This window comes from Halichoeres trimaculatus, unplaced genomic scaffold (genome assembly GCF_033239565.1).
Source record: "Halichoeres trimaculatus isolate MK-OKI-2021-1 unplaced genomic scaffold, fHalTri1.1 fHalTri1_scaffold_5, whole genome shotgun sequence".
In the NCBI taxonomy this organism is placed as follows: Eukaryota; Metazoa; Chordata; class Actinopteri; order Labriformes; family Labridae; genus Halichoeres; species Halichoeres trimaculatus.
Window position 1 is genome coordinate 33543389 of NW_027437183.1, and position 16770 is coordinate 33560158.

The window sequence follows — 16770 nt, forward strand, 5'->3', positions numbered from 1 at the left end:
CAGCACATGCGCAGACTGCAGCAGAGGACTAACCCAGAGCGGACCATGATGAAATATTGGTGAAAAACATGAGTTTTTGGACGATTAATGCAGTTTTTGGAGCGGCGCTGTCTATGCCCCGATGGATCCCATTATACGGACGTCCGCTGCACGATTTTGGATCTAAATATCTCCCGAAGCACTGCTTGGATCAGGAAAACCTTCTGGGTGAGTATTTTGTTCTACTTCATTCTATAAACAATGTAAAAACTGTATGAACCGAACTTATCCTTTAACTCCAAAACACTGGTTGCTCTGTGACAGTCAAAACTTGATAGACGTTGTCTGTGCTGTATAGTATCGTTTCTTTAAACTGACCACAGAAGAACCGTACATTTTTATGCTGAGAACAGGTTGAATTTAGTGTTTAAAAAACGTTAACTCGTTTGAATGAATCTGAGGTAAACACTGCTTCTGCGCTCAAGATGCATGCACATCTTTATGATGACGTAAACTGATAATCCCTCCATACAGACCCAGACCTATCATCAATAAATTACAAATTGATGAGATGCTTCTATTTTCACCAGTGTAGCTTTACATATTGCAGCTCGGCATGCAGACAAAAGTTCAGAAGCGATAGACGGAGGAAGGAAGGATAGACAGAGAAACAAAAATGAAGAGAACAATACAGAAAAGACGAAAAACAAGTGAGCTGAGTTTTTTACTCTCTTTCTCAGGAAGCTCCATATTCAACTACAGGAGTGAGGACTTTCAAAGTGAATTCATTTTTTTCCCCAAATTTGAGCCAGTGTTGACTGCTGGACTGAAACATCAACCTCTGCTCATAGCTCCGCCCCTGACAGACCTCAGGACGGCTGGCCAATCAGAGGAAAGAGGGTTTGAGGAGCAGGAAGCCTTAAAGAGACAGCAGCTAAAATGAAGTGTTTCAGACAGAAGCTGAAGTAAGGGTTTTGATCACCCTCTGAAGACCTCCGCTTTAGACCATGAAGAAGATGTGAATGACTGTATTTCCTGGACTCACCGCGTCTTTGCTGGTGGACTTCATGATCTCACTGAGGCCGATGCAGACGCCCTGCCTCTCATCACTCTTGTCAGAGCGCAGACCCTCCTCCAGGATGGGAATAATCTCAGGGAGAATCTTCTCTCCGAGCTTCCTGACCAGGTCACCCAGCGTCCGAGCAGCAATCTAGATCAACAAAAAAAGAAAGGTGCTCAAATAGTGACAGGAAACAATCAAAGTGTCAGGGAATCAGAGTTAGCAGGCTTTACAAATACAACAGAGCATTACTGTTCTCTTGTCCGGGCATGTGGAAGCCAGGAAGCCCAGCAGGAGTGTGAAGAGGGTCGGGAGGATCTCCCTGAGAGTCCTGGGGGTGTTGGAGACCACAATCTTCCACACGTGGAGGGACGCCTGCCGGACCACCAGCTGAGTGTCTGAACGGCCCATGTATAGACCAGAGAGGACGCGGTTACGCCTCTCAGCACCCAAAGCCCCGATGATGGCCTGGGGTAGAAAAGGTGAGAGGTCAGGATGCAGCATCAGCAGAAAAGGAAGATCAACAATGAATAAAAAGTAGTCCTGCCTTGTTGGATGCAGCCGTTCCAAAGTTGTCATCCTCAGACGCCGTCTCTGTGGTCATCTTCCCGGTCACTCCAGAGATGTGGAACAGCAGATCTCCAAGCAGCTGCACAGAGCTGAACCTACAGACCAAAAACAACATAGTTCATAATCCGTCTGATAAAACAGTTATCCTGTCACTGCTAACACGTTGTGTCTTTCATCCGAACCTGATTCTCCACAGGTCGTCAAACAGGCCCTGCTCCAGCTCGGGAAGCAGCAGTGCGATGGCCGTCTCAGCGTACATGCTGATGATTCTCTGGCCGGCACGAAGCGCGGTGTCCCTCACGTATTCATTCTCATCAGCCAGAGCCTGTAGGTCAGGACAGACAAAAAGAGAGACTGAAAACCTCCAAAAAGGAATCAGAACTTTATATCACATGCGCGTGTGCTTCAGTTTTTTAATGTCATCGAACACGGACAGAAACACCCTCAGTTCTTTACCTTGAGGATGCAGGGGATGATGGGCCCGACGTAGGGCGTGAACTTGTCTCCAAAGGTGAGAGGCAGGTAGATGAACATCATGATATAACCGTCTCTGACATGGGAGGCGATGTCCACTTTGCTGGCTGTTTGAACCACATCTGGCATCAGCTTGTCCAGCTTCTCCACGCCGAGTCCGGCCATCACCTCAGCCAGACCTAAAGACACACACACATGACTTATTCTCTGATTCATTTATGTATAATCATTATACTGATACTCAGAGACAGAAGAGCAGACATGTTCACAGTCAGACTCCAGCTGTCATCTTTCTATTAATCAGTGAAATGAATCATGTTCTAAATTCGGCGAAGGCAACCCAGGGCATGGGATGCACAGCTGGCACATGGGGCTATTTATGTTGGCACGCAGAGAATAATTACGACGATGTAGAAGATAAAGTAAGAAAAAAGTAAAATAAATAATAAAACAACTATTTCTATTTCAAACTTCACAATAAATAGAGCACATGCACTTACATTAAAATTAAAAAAATATATAATAATAACAATTTATATTGTGACGTTACTAGGCATAGACTGATTATAGGCCAGACCGATTATTGGGGCCTATATTTGGCATTTCAAAGCATATCCGCATCTGCCTTTTTTTTAATCTGACGGCGGATAAGAAACAAATTTAAAACTGTGTTGTTGCAGCTCTGATACAGTTGCTCCGTTGTTTGCAGTCACTATTCAGTCCTCAGCACTGTCCCACCCATAGTACCATCTGATTGGTTACAAGCAGAGCCATGCCTCGGTTAACAGCCAATCAGCAGTGCAGTTATTACAGTTATTGCAGTTACATTGAAATTTTGGAAAAACTTTATTTACTGTAGTAAACTTCAGCTTTTTATTTTTTTAAGTTTTCATTTCACTTTATAAAACATGCTGCTAAGTCTGGGATCTGTTTAATAAACTCATGCTTAAAGGTATTTGAATGAAGTTAAGTGTTGAAGTTTGTATTGTTGAAAATTTTGACACTAATATTTTCACTTTGACTGTAAATTAATATCTGCTTTAAATATCAGTTATTGGCCTCCTTGGCTACAAATGATCAGTATAGGTATCGGCCCTGAAAAATCCATATCGGTGTATCTCTAGACGTGTGGAACAAGTGTGGAAATATGACTTGCAAGTGTATCACCGCAAATCTCTTGGGAGTTCAGTCTGCTAGCTCACGATTGCATCCATTTAGCGGTGTTATCACAGCGAGCCACCCAAGGGAGTATGGACTGATTGCCAGACAAGATCTAGGGATATGCACTCTTTGTTGTGAAAGTGTGGTGTGTGTATGACATGAAGTGTGCAGCGTCTTTTTGAGACCAAACATGAAAAAAACTTTAGAGATGAGACAGATAAATTGAATGCAGTAAAAACAGTATTAGCATAGTATGCTAAAGAGAGCAGCACGTTCAAAATGTTCTGTACTGTTAAAAACCAGACAATAAAAGGAATGAAACCATTTCCCACTGCACAGTAGAGCACTCTCATATATGAAGGAGACTTTCCTATTGACTGCTGTTGTTTTTTGTTTGATGGACCGCCAAATAAAGACACAACCATGTCCAGAATCAAACAGGCGCCCCTTTCAGAGAGAACTGTGTCACAGCAGCAAAATTCTGCTGCTTCACAAAGATGCTCCTGAATTTAGCCTGGCTGTGGGTGAAAGCGTTAACATCAGTGAAGTCCTGCATGTCGCCATTGTGGTAAGATACAGCGATGGGAGAAAGATGAGGGAGAAACACTGCTGTGAAAATGTTTAAATACTCCAAAAATACTGTAAAAAGAGTTATTTTACAATTGATTTTATGAAAGAGGTAAGTTTTGGCACTTGAGTGTATTTTAAAGTGGCACAGGTCATGGAAAAGGTTGCCTGCCCCTGATCTAAATGATGTGAACATTGACATTTTCTGTCAAGGTCAAAAACTAAACCAAAGTCTATCTGTAAGGTCTCACCAAACTACATCTGGACTGTGCACAGGCTACTTGTATGAAGCTAAAGCTCTGTTCATTCTGCAGAAACTCAACAACTCTAACAGCTGACGTCTTTAAATGAATGAATGAATTTATCATGAAGTGAAAATGTGAGAGTTCAAAAACACATTAGAGAACACAAGACCAGATAAAAGTTATGAAATGGAGCAGAAAAATAATTCAGAATTTGGGATCAGAAATATTTGGGACTGAAAATGCTCAATAATAGTCTGAATTTGAAAAACAATCCTGATAAAATCCAGATCCTGATCCTGCCATAAAACATCTTGACATATTTTCTCCATACCGCCCCCTAATGGAAATATTTCCTTGGTCAGAAGCAGAGTTTGCTGATGTTTACGCAGCATGTTTCACTGTAAAAAACTGACCACTGATCATCTGGGATCAAGAGACACCTGAGGGACAGGTGAGGTTTGGTTTCATCAGTCTGTCATGATGGAACAAGAAGTTTTGAGAGCACTGAGAGACTGATTTTTACAGAAATCCCCAAAAGAAACAGTTAACAAATAGAGTTTTCTGCTGGTCCATGGTTATTTCTACAAAATCTAATGTGTCCCTCTATGAAAAACACGTGGACACCCCTGGACTGAAGGAACCAACCTTGTGCAGCTCCGGAGCGATCCACAGAGCTCTGTTCAGAGGCCAGCGTCTCCATGAGCCAGGGCAGAAGGTCGTCGAAGCAGGACTCACCCATCCCCTTCACCATGGCTCCCAGGGCTTTGGCTGAAACTGTACGAACCTGGAGAGGAGAAGAAGAGGAGGAGCTACAGCTACATCTTCAAAAAGATGGAACAAAAAATGATGAAATACTGTTTTTAAAACATGACACCTCAGGCACTGGGTCCAACAGAGACGCCTTCAGTCCTGGGATCACACTGGGCAGGTAGGGAGACAGATCCTGTGAGCAGAAACACACGTCAAATCACAAACCAGAGGTGGGTCTTTAAAACACATAATGCTTGTTAGATTTTAGTGTGAGCTCAGTAGATCTTCAGTAAACCATGTGTACCTTCTGATCAGTCAGAGAGTACATGTTGCCGATGATCTGAGCCGCCATTTTACGCGTGTCAGTGGAACGATCCTGGAAGGCTCTCTGGACGATGGGCATGATCAGAGCCAGGGAAGGGGCGTCAATGAAGTGGACGAACTTTGTGTCCAGCAGGGTCTGTAGACATGTCTGGGTCCTCCTGGAGGGGTCAGTGAGGGCGTCCAGCAGGATGGGGGTGATCGCTGTGAGGGGAAGAGTAGCACGCTTAAAACATGAGAGACAGGCAGAGGCAGTGTTCAAAATTATTCATACGGTTTTAACCTGACGAGACCTGACAAGGATCATCAGTCAGGGGTAGATCTGTGTGTTAAACTCGTCATCAAAACTTTTTATTGTAGACCTCAGATTCTGCTCATTTCTTCTTTGTTTGCCGCAGGTTGAATTTAAGCTCTGAGGGCTGCTGGTGCTAACTCTGCTAATGTTAGCCACACTTACAAACCAATTTAACACTCTGCGTTCAGCAGATTTATTCTATTTTAACCATTTCTGGGGTTTTGCCTAACTTTTAGACAGGTGGGCCAGTTTAAAGTTACTTTTCTGTTCAAACAACACAAAATGGGTCGCACTGGAACATCTCTGTTCAAGACAAACAGTTTGTAGAAGCATTTTGATCCAGTTCCCACAGAGTTGATAGGGAGGAATCTTCACAATAGGCAGTAAAAAATTGTTTTGAGTTGATACAGTTTGAATTCGGCAAGATGAAAAATGCTGAATGAGAGAAGTCAACATGCACAGTGCAAAAACTGAAACTTAAAGGTTTTTGTCTTATTTATGGAAAAACTGTTTTAAGACTCATTTCAAATAACAAAATGACAAAAATGACGCCTTAAATGCTTACAAAGAGTTTAAAAGAATTTAGATAAGAAAAAAATATGCCTGTTAAAACGAAGTTAAGAATGACTTTATATGAAAACCTAAATTAAAAAGTTTTCCTTTCCCCATTGGTAGATATATTTTTTACAGTTTATAAGAAATTTGTCTTTTAATATCTTCAGATAAGAATTTTCTGGACTTGTCAGGTGCATGTGGCTCTTTTTTAGCCTAAAAATATATCTTATAATGAAGAATTTAGACCTAAATATTTGCTTAAAACTGAAATTATTGCAGTGTGGCAAAGTCACAGGGCTTTAAAACCATAGACTGTAAAAAAAATGGGCGTCATCTTGTCCAGCTCGAAGTGAGGTCGCCACAAAAACTGCTCCCCCTGGTGGCTGGCTGTAGTATAGGTCAATAAATCCATCCTTCTGTCATTCTAGATGGGGTGTGGTCAAACTTTAAAAAATTAATACTCCTCGTAGAAAGTTTCTCATGTCCGATTGTTGTGATTTGAAGATATTATCTGGGTGTCTTGTATTCAAGTCCTCTTTTTTCTGAAAAGTTTTGTTTTCATTAGTTATACAAGGTTAAAAATTAGGTTTTATGTCACGTTTAACGATGATTGACAGCTGCTGTTATTGTGTATTTTTCTGTGGATTGTAAAATATGTCGGGAGGAAGAGTCAAGAAGTGATTAGACTCTCGAAGGAAAAAATTGTTGTCGCCCGGCTCCACTAAATTTCTCCCAGAATCCCTCACGTTCTCTCTGGCTGCACAACTGCTTCAATGGCGGCGCCTGTGACGGGGGTATTTTGACTTTAAAACCGTACAATGATAAATGGTGGAACCACACTGCCCACTCTATATACAGTCAATGTTTAAAACTCAATGGATCTCAAACCTTTTCATGCCTTTTTGGGTTACTGATATAAAATGCTCATCAAAAACCCACTCAACTTAGACATTTCAGGTTATCAAGGATCTTTTTGAATTACATTTGTCTGCAGAATGTTAAACTAGAGCAGCAGCGATGGAGGTCTGCCTCTAAGAGCTAGAAGTGACTGTAGAGTGAACCTGTGTGCAGTTTGAGAGAGCAGCTGTTGCTAAATGTGTTCATTTCTGACTGAAAGACAGTATCTCAGGCCTCTGTGTTTCCACATTTAAAGACAATAACAAGAGTGAAAACTGAAGTACTTGGGTATTATTACTTGAAAAATAAAAAATTGCCTAATCAACCAAAAAAAAGTCACAGACCCACTGCAGTATCTCCACGGACCCCCTTGGGGCCACAAACCCCCTGTTGAGGACCTCTGATATTCAGCGTCCAATCAGTTTTAATATAGATCACAGCAGTCTTGATTTAGCTCCACACAGAACAGAAAAGATATTTCACAGCCTGATGAATGTAAGTATGTGGTCAATCTGGTCTCCAGTCTGAACCCAGACTAGGTCTCTTACCCAGGATTTCAGGGTTGCGGATCACAGAGCCGATCTGTCGAAGGGCCTGCTGGCCAGCTTTCTGCACTTTGACGTGAGAGTCCGTCAGCACCTCGGTTAACTTTGGTACGATGCTGGGAAGGCAAGAGGACAGCTGCTTGGGCGCACAGAAAGCCATGGCACCGAGCAACTCCACTGAGCCTGGAGGAAGGAGAGGCATAGATGATAACAGTACATATGTTATACTGACTGAACTACAACAACAAACCTCAGCTCGAAGCTATCAACTAAGCAACTAGCTGTATGTATGTTTAGTGTGATGGCATTATAACTGTGAGAGAGGGAAAAGTCTCTCTCTGAAGTAGAAACCCCGTCCATGGAGGGAGCTCCTCACCTGCTTTGGTTCTCCATGACTCCTCCTCGAGGGCCACCAGCAGGGAGGGAAGGACCAGTTTCACTCCGTGGGCACTGAGGTTTCTCATCACAGCTTTGGCACAATCATCCGCAGCCTGGCACAAAAAAAGGAAGGTGGAGTTACGTTAGAAAACTCAACAGTCAATCATCATTTTTAGAAGAAGGTGCTAAAAAGAACTCTGTAGGTTTGTAAACAATCAAATGTAGATTCTTTTGGTGCGACAAACAGGTCAGGATCTGTCCTCTCACCTCTCTGACGTACTGGTTCCCGTCTCCAAAGCAGAGCAGGAGGTGAGGCAGCACGTGAACCACGTAAGGCTCAAAGAGCTTTCCTAACATGTTGCACAGCATCTCAAAGGCAAACAGAGCTCCTACAAAGACAAAACAGTCAAGACAAAATAATGACACAGAAATTCACAAACCAAACACTCGTGCTGGGGAAGCTCCACTGACCTTCTCTCCGTCTGAAGTTTTTCTTGTCCTGGATGGCGTCGGTCAGCGTGGTCATGATGTCCTGCTGTTTCAGAGCCAGGATCCCGAGACCTTTGACTAGGCCAGCCAGTCCGTACGCGGCTCCCTTCCTCTCTGCGTATTTGTCGCTCTCCAGCAGCAGCTGCAGCAGGTTTCTCACAATCCCAGCAGCATCCTCCTTGATAGCAGGGACTAAAGGAGGTAAACAGCTGGCAACAGATTCCTGCACCTGATGAGAGAAAATAAGTCAAGATAAAGTTAGTGTCACACAAAGCCACGTATATCCTAAAGGCTTGGATGCTGATTGGTTGCTGTGTGACAGTCTCACCTGCTGTGATGGCGTAGAGAGCGCCGTGATGAGCTTGGCCACAATGGGTTTGACTTTGGGATCGTTCTTGTCCAGATGTTTGGCTAAAGATCCCATGAGAATGACCACGCTCTGACGCACAGAGTCGTAGCTCGCGTCTTGGGGAGCGTTTTTCAGAAACTCCTCAAAAACTGGGAGCAGGCAGCTCACGTTGTCCTGGAAACAGACACAAGAGTGTAAATAAGGCAGAAAAACTAAAGTAATGAGTGAAAGAATGTGTGTTGTAGGGCTGTGACAGGTTTAAGACGTCGCTCGTACCTTTCCATGAGTGTTGAGAGCAGAGAGAGCGGCGTCCAGCATGCAGCGCCGCACCTCAGTGTGACGGTCGTTCAGAGCGTCAGGAACGAAGAAGAGGAAGAGAGGAGTGACCTGAGCTTCATCCAGATACTGGGACAGTTTGTTCAAAGCCAGAGCGATTCCACACCTGAAGAGTGGGTGACAATGTTCTGTGTCACATTAAAAGACTCTAATCATGATTTTCTGCTCGATGAATAACAGCATCATGGTGTAAAGCTGACACACCCCCATGGTTAACCAGCTGCATGTGCAAAAAGGGAGCAGTATGTCCACATGTTAATTCAACATGTGGTATACAAAGACTGTACAAAACATGGACAAAGCCCCCGCTGACATCACCTGTCTGTTCCTGACACTGTGAAATGAAGCCAATCTGCGGAGGCAGCCACATTGGATGTGACGCCGGCTGTGAGTTTCCTTTCTATCAGCTACAGGGCGCCTGTCAGTCACGTGACCTGAGCTGTGCCTCTGATTGGAAAATCAAACGATCCCAATAACTTCTAAACCGCTGAGTTAGTAAAAAAAATCCACCCCCAGTACAGTGTGTGCCGATAGTGAAATTAGCGTTTCAGACACAAGCTGTTTCTTGAACCAGGCTGTAAATATGCTTTTTAATGCTGTTAACGTCTGTTTTGGCTGGGTGGGTACGTGACTCCTGGTCTTTCTGCAGTCAGTCTCAAGCGGATTCTCGATGAAAAGCAATTTTTATCACAGGCTTCATTTGTACTGACTGGATGTTGCCTGTTGCCCTTTGGTGGTGTACCACAGGGATTAATATTAGGCTCTTTGTTGTTTCTTGTATATACATAAACAACTTTGCATAAGCTTGTAACTGTTCTTTTCTGATTTGGTGTACTTACATTATTTTATGGCAAAATTACTTTACTTGAACATGATACAAATGAAGAATTGGTGAAATGTGCAGGATGTTTTAAACGTGATAAGCTCTATTGATATAAAATATAACAATAATATGATAATGACAAAATAAAAATTTAAATTAAAAGTCTATTTGCAGGTAGAAGCAGGAGGTTTAAGATTGAATGTGTTGCAGGATTACAGAATTTTTGAAGTTGGGAATTTTTTTAAATTTACATAAATTTATATAAAGTGCTCTAATCTCTTCATATCTAAGTTTAAATATCAAACATTTTGTTTTGTTATAAACAAGCATGCACGCAAACGTGCTGAATGCAACATTTTAAATCAGGCCCATCACAAGGAAAAAAAAAAAAAAAAAAAAAAAATCCAAAATTTCTTTGGAAATTTTGTAAAACTTCATTTAAAATGACAGCAACTTAAATTGAATTGTAGAAAACATTCCTAGAATTTCCTGGAATTTTTCCATCTTTTTGCAACCCTACAAGAGTGTCAAAAGACTGGAATGAAATATTTTAAACACAGCAAACTCTCAAATGTAAATGCAGCTTGTTTATCAACTTTATATTCTCTTGTCTATCCACATTCATCATTGTTTGGTCAAATACTTTTCCATCCAAACTTCAGAAACTGTATTTGTTGCAAAAACGTTTTGCACAATTTGAGACTTACTCAAAGTCAACGGCAACCTCTGCCCCACTTAAAAAGAAAATAAATGTTCTTTCAGTATACTGCAAAAATATTTGTCAGATGTGTGTGTTTGTGTGTGTTTATACACAAATATATACTTTTACCTTTTTCTTCACATTCATAATTTAAAAATAAACTCCCATATTCATTACTGTTCTCCCTGTCAGGTTGATCATCCTCATCTTATTACTTATTTTAAAACCAACTGTTTCTGTTTCCTATTGGATAATATTGTGTACTAAAATGTGCCAAAATGCTTGCTGTTAAGAGCTCATCACTCTAAGAAGTTTTAAAAAGAAACTGTCATCCCATTCAATTCATGAAGTGTAATCTCCTTCAATATTTTTTTCAATATTTTTCTTTTTTATTTGAGTAATAAGGTATTTCTTATTTTCTCTTTAATTAATTTATTTCAACTTAATGTATTTGATCAGCTCAGGTCATGTGTGTTGATTGTTTCTCTTGTGTTTGGATTGTACCTCTTTAAAAAAGTAAGTTCTTTTTGTATTCGCCTGGTGGCTTCTTGACTTCTCCTGGCTCACCCTTCTTGTTCATTTTATAAAAATATAAGCTACAGAATTACCACCAAAGGAGAAATAATAATTTTCAACTTCAAGGACTTTGACTCTGGGTGAAGTCTGCCCTGACCTCCAGAAGTCTGATGTTAGCATTAAGGTGCTGCATGGTGCATTAATGAGCTGAGTCCTTAAAAAAGTCGAAGTACAGCTTCTTCATGCTGAGATTTACCTGGCCTCCCACTGATCAGGCGGGGCTTCAGAGATGACTCGTCCCAGAGCGTCCAGCACAGGAGGGGGTCTCTGTAAAAACATAAAGCACAGTTTAAAACACACTCACTGCTGCACAGAGATAGTTTAGGAGAACCTTGAAGAGTCTCACATAGAGTTTCTTATGGTAGAGCTCAGTCAGCTGGCTGAGCACTGAGGCAGACTGGTCTGTGTACTGGGAAACAGCGCTCGACAGCGCCTCCGCAACTGCAGAGCGGACAGCTTCTTCATGGTGGGTGGCATCTCCAATCAGCAGGGAGCAGATCTCAGGCACGAGCTGAAGGTCCAGAGACTCCCAGAGTCTGAGGAGGAAGAACAAGCCCATCATTAATTTACTCTTCTGGAAGAACGGCCTCAGGGAAACAAACAGTTCAGAGAGTGAAAGACTGAGCACATGGAGACTGCTGTAGGACAGAGAAAAGAGACACCAATGTAGGAAGGAGGCCCATTGGTTTTAGTTTTGGGAAAGTAACTGTGTGATACGTACTGCTCAGCTAAGGCTCGGCCCTCCTCCTCAACATCAAACCTGGCAACCCAAAGCCTGCGCAGCACGCTGAGGCCACTGGCCTCTGAGCTGTCCGTGGGCAGGGCGAACTCCATCTCCAGCAACCCCTGAGCCCAGAGAGACCAGGTTTAAAAACACTTTAACAGGACTCCACATGAGGATGTTTAATTATCACTTAACAAACATTAACATTAAATTTGTATTGAGCTGCTTCTAATCTTTAAATCAATACCATGCTCTCTGTTAAAGGCCTGTGTGCTGTCTATAAACTGAATCTGTGGAGGAAACTTTCACATTTGGAGACCAGCATTTATTAGCTGAACACAGACAGAACCAAACGTCTCAATCAGCTGATGCTGAGCTCACCCTGAGGGCAGCGTCCCTGACGGAGAAGCAGGGTGAGAGCAGTGCGTCCAGCAGGACGTCGATCTCAGGCTGCTCCGCCACGGTGCAGCCGTCTCCTCCTCCAGCGCTGGCACAAAGCGCAGTCAGGCACTGAGAGGCCAACACCTGAAACACCAAAAGGTGAGTCTCCACAAACTGTCTGCAGAACATCAAATTAACCACTTGGTAGAGGGATTAACATTAAAAGAAGGAGAAAGTGACAAATGATAACAAGAAAGCAGAAACAAAACAAAAGTTATTTTTAAAAAAAAGAAGGTAAAAGCAACAAATGCAAGTTAAACCTGGACTGAAGTGAACCCTGTCTAATCTCATGTTCACCTGGAGTCTGGGGGTGGCTGTGGAAATGACTCGTGTCAGTAGGAGCAGCATGTTGACACGGGGCAGAAGCTCTGGACCGTTCTGAGAGAAGAAAAAACAAAGAGAGAACATGAAAGTATAAAACTACAAACTGAAGAATGTGGTATACAATCTGAATCTGCAGCACCAACAGAATATAGAGACTGTGCATATGAGACATAACTGCTGAAACAGACAGGGGCACATGAAACAGGTTTCTCTTCAGTCAGTCATTTTACAGGCATCTTCCTGTGCATGTTACAGACAACAAAGCTGACAGGGAGCTGGATGTGATTACCTCATCAATAACAAGGTCACTGTCTGCAGCAGCTCGAAGCTGAGAGTGTTCAGTGATGACTTGTAAGGCTTTGGCCATCAGGTTTTCAGTCTCCTCTGTGCTGCCGGAGGACTCCCTGAGCATGGCGTTGAGGAGAGGGAAGCAGAAGGAGAAGGCCGGGGCTGACAGACGAGCACAATCTGAAGAGAAAGAAAACAATCAATTCAACATTACAAAACAAGGATGTCCTATTTAATCTGAGGTCTCAAAGGTCCTCTAGTGATACCAATCCTGTCCAAATCAACACCTCTGTAACTTCAGCCGGTAATTATTTTTTGAAAAGGTGTCTGCAGCCTTTTCTGATTGTTTTCTGTTCAAAAATGTTTGTAACAGCATAGGGCGTTCTAAATGAAGGTTAACAGCACCTTGGACAAAAGATGGAAGGACACTGCCGAAGCACCCCTTTGTCATCTGTATATGGGACTATAAATTGTCTCATTTACAGATGTAAACACTCGTTTAATGTCACACACTAGATATTAGGCTGACACAACCACGAAAACTTAAAACAAAACATACCCCAGTCAAGTATTCAGACAGCTCAATAACCCAAGAGGTCTACAAACGCACAGTCTAAAACATACTTTGGAGACATTCTCTCTGCGTGCAACAGGTTGGCTGTGACACACTGTCTCAGAGCACATGACCATAGCAAGGATAAAATCTATCAGGGGTAGGAGTCAATAAGATCTGCTTCTTTGTGTTGTAGCTTTTGAGTTTTAAGTACGGGTGCAGCAATACCGATCGGTGGTATCGGTGTATTGGTGCCCCGTAAAGCTAGCATGGTATTAGTGAGAAGGGGCCAATCCATTGCACCGATCCAGGCAACCAGCTCTCCCTTTTTTAACTAACTTTTTTGGCTAGTTGATTTGATTGAAATGTTACCTGATGCACTTTCTTTGTTTTTTTTTACTGCCTACAGAGTATAAAAGTTTACAATTGAATATTAATTTCTGCACATTCTAAAGAATGTTTTTACTAAACTGCTGGTAAAAATTTAAATATTTCATAGTATAAAAAGATGTCGACTTCAGTAATTCCATGTACTCACATTTCGCCTTTTACCTAAACATTACCAGTCTTATCCCACAGTAGGACATGCAGGTTACTATTTAACACTGGTATCGGTCGATACCTAAAGCCCAGGTATTGGTATTGATAACTATGTTTATTCTACATATCCAGAAGTTTTTAATGGACTTTTTTTCAGTGAAGCTGGATGTGGACGTCCTCTTTTATCAGAACGTACGGCTGGCTGTGCTCTGCAGAGTGAGGTGCTGCCTCTGAAGCACAGTGGGTCTTTGCAGCGTTTTCAATCAGAAATATGAGTGACACCAAATCGCATACTTCCATACTCAAATAATCAAAATTTTGAGTATACTGCATCAAAATGAAAAACAGTATGCATAGTATGCGAAAAATGAGTATGCAAAAGTATCCGGATGATGTACTCAAATCGGCCCGGATTTTGAGTATGCAGCTGTGAACACTCAACGCACTCATTTCCTCCTCTGGCAGCGATGGCGGAAGAGAGCTGTGGCCGTTTGCTCAGCACGGTAAAAATACAAATAAACAATACACACCAGGACATCTTCAGCCAGTAGGAGGAGGAGGAGATGTTGTTGGCTCGCGTAGCAAAGCACGATTGAAATCCATTGTAATTACAATGAAAGATGGGAAGATCTTGATATTCTGATCGTGTTATTAGCTGTGTTTAATAAACTACTGAAAAGGCTTTGAAAATTCGCGGGCAAGTAGTGGCGGTATTTGGCGGAAATGCGCTGGAAGCCGGTCACAATTAGACGCAGAAGAAGAAGAGGTCGACATCATGTCGTCATTTCCGGTAAGTACGGCGCTAGGCAGTATGCCATTTGGGACATCACTACACCCTCAAAATTCGCGCACTAAACCAGTGAGTATGTAGTATGCTTACTACACTCAATTTGACAATTTTGAGTACACAGTATGGAAGTATGCGATTTGAGACACACAGCAAGTTATTTACAGACTTGGCTCGACCCATATAAATGCAACACACAAAGACCTGACACCAGGTTCTAACATTACTGGAGGTCCCCATGAAATGCTTTTACCATAAAGTTGGAAGTTTAGACTCAGTATGAACTACATCCACTTGAAAAGCCCAGAAAAATGTCTCATATTAAGATATTTAAAGACTAATATGGGGCCTGCTTTCACTAAAGTAAAAAAATCTGCCAATGGAGTAAAAACTGAATAAATATAATAAAATTGATCATTTTAGGATATTAGTCTTATTTAAAAAAAATCGCAGGAAAATATTCTTACCGCATTGGCAGATTTTTAATCTTTTTTTTTTATTACAAGCTAATTGGGCATCATTTTGTCTTTTATTTATTTTTATTTTCTTATCCTAGAGGTATAAACAACATGATAATAGATAAGACACTTGTCAAAGACAGCTCCTTTTAGGGTCTAATATGAAATTTTATCTTGACAAAACATTAAGACAAACACTTGCTTAGATTTTAATTTCTGCAGTGTATGGATATTTTACTTTTACTTCATTTTTCAAAAATACAGGGGCCGATTACACAACAATAGTTTTAGGGTCTCGGTTTTCTGCCGATTTCTGCCTCGCATTTACACAGTAACAGTGTTTAGCCGACCTAAACGCAAACTTTTGAAAACGGCCTCCAGAGTGGGATGTTTCTGAAACGCTCCTGACAGCGTTGCCATGTAAACAGTAAGCTGGCGTTTTCAATGGAAACTCTGATGTCACACTCCCCTTCTCACTTTATGCATACGACAGGACAACAGCACCGTTGTTACAATCGTCGCAAACTACCGTGTTGTGCTTGTGTTGCCCAAGTTTCTGCTGTATCTGCTGACTGTCTTCACACAAAATGAGCATCTGTTGCTCCACTTTGAACTCAGTATTCCCCAATACACCAGATGACCGGCTCAACTCTACTTCAGTGGAGATCGACCAAAAGCGGCTTCAGGAGAACACAGGCAGTAATCGAAGTAATCTAAGTAACAGTAATCTCTTCACTTCATTGTCTTCATTAACTATGTAACTATCTTGGTTTCAGATGCAGGACTTGAACAGATATCTCTACAGTATGGAGAATAAAGATAAAAACCCTCATGTTGTTGTTGTTTTTTAACTCAAACGTGTCAGTGACTTCGCCCACCTCCAGATTTGGCATCTCTTTGTGGCACAGTCTCGTTGTGCAGCAGAAGAACGGTGCGTTGGGCTGCCGTGTCCAGGTCCTCCTGTTCCCAGGCCTCGTCCAGCTCACACTCTGGCTTCAGCAGACGCAGCGTCACGTGTCCCACGAGCACGGCTGAGAAGAAAAGGAGCAACATTTAACATGAGACGCTGAGGCTGTGTTTTCTGACATAACGTGAAACACAGGCCGTGTACCTAAATGATGGAGGTGTTTGGGCATGAGGCACACTCCGATGTCCAGGATGACCTGCTGGATACGAGGAGCAGCCAGAGGAGAGCTCAGCAGAGGCATGAGGACCTGCAGGACAGCCGGCAGCTCTCTGGTGATCTGAGGTGGTCTCTCTGTCAGGGTGGCTTCAATCAGACCCACCAAGCTCTGCAGCTCCACGTCCATCTGGAGAAGAGGAGAAGGATGAAACAGATCAACAAGGATCCATGAAGAACTTGCTGCCTCAGATGCTCATAACACAGAGATGGCTCTGCTCATTCAGCTTCGTACCTCCTGAAGTTTCTTCCTGATCGCCGCCTCTTTTTCCAGCTGGTTCTGCATCATTTCCTTCTGTTTGCTGGTGAGCTGCAGTTCATCCTTGATGCCTTTTTTCTTCTTTATCTCCTGTTGTATCCAGAAATAAGTCTCAGTGAGCTCCACTTACAGCACAAACTAACATT

General features: G+C 42.4%; 1 protein-coding gene across 1 annotated transcript in view; it reads right to left on the reverse strand.

Moving 5' to 3' along the window:
• The window catches only part of gcn1 (GCN1 activator of EIF2AK4), a 49325-nt gene that overhangs the window by 17826 nt on the left and 14729 nt on the right, over positions 1-16770 (reverse strand). The window contains exons 22-44 of the mRNA XM_074669748.1: positions 16601-16714; positions 16297-16495; positions 16064-16216; positions 12849-13027; positions 12533-12613; positions 12176-12319; positions 11792-11916; positions 11417-11606; positions 11267-11337; positions 8912-9077; positions 8615-8809; positions 8269-8515; positions 8065-8186; positions 7796-7910; positions 7423-7602; positions 5111-5331; positions 4931-4999; positions 4702-4840; positions 2066-2262; positions 1792-1934; positions 1587-1704; positions 1292-1507; positions 1025-1189 (exon numbers count right to left, since the gene is read on the reverse strand). Coding sequence (XP_074525849.1) covers positions 1025-1189; positions 1292-1507; positions 1587-1704; positions 1792-1934; positions 2066-2262; positions 4702-4840; positions 4931-4999; positions 5111-5331; positions 7423-7602; positions 7796-7910; positions 8065-8186; positions 8269-8515; positions 8615-8809; positions 8912-9077; positions 11267-11337; positions 11417-11606; positions 11792-11916; positions 12176-12319; positions 12533-12613; positions 12849-13027; positions 16064-16216; positions 16297-16495; positions 16601-16714 — 3549 coding nt within the window. The remainder of the gene's footprint in view (positions 1-1024; positions 1190-1291; positions 1508-1586; positions 1705-1791; positions 1935-2065; positions 2263-4701; positions 4841-4930; positions 5000-5110; positions 5332-7422; positions 7603-7795; positions 7911-8064; positions 8187-8268; positions 8516-8614; positions 8810-8911; positions 9078-11266; positions 11338-11416; positions 11607-11791; positions 11917-12175; positions 12320-12532; positions 12614-12848; positions 13028-16063; positions 16217-16296; positions 16496-16600; positions 16715-16770) is intronic.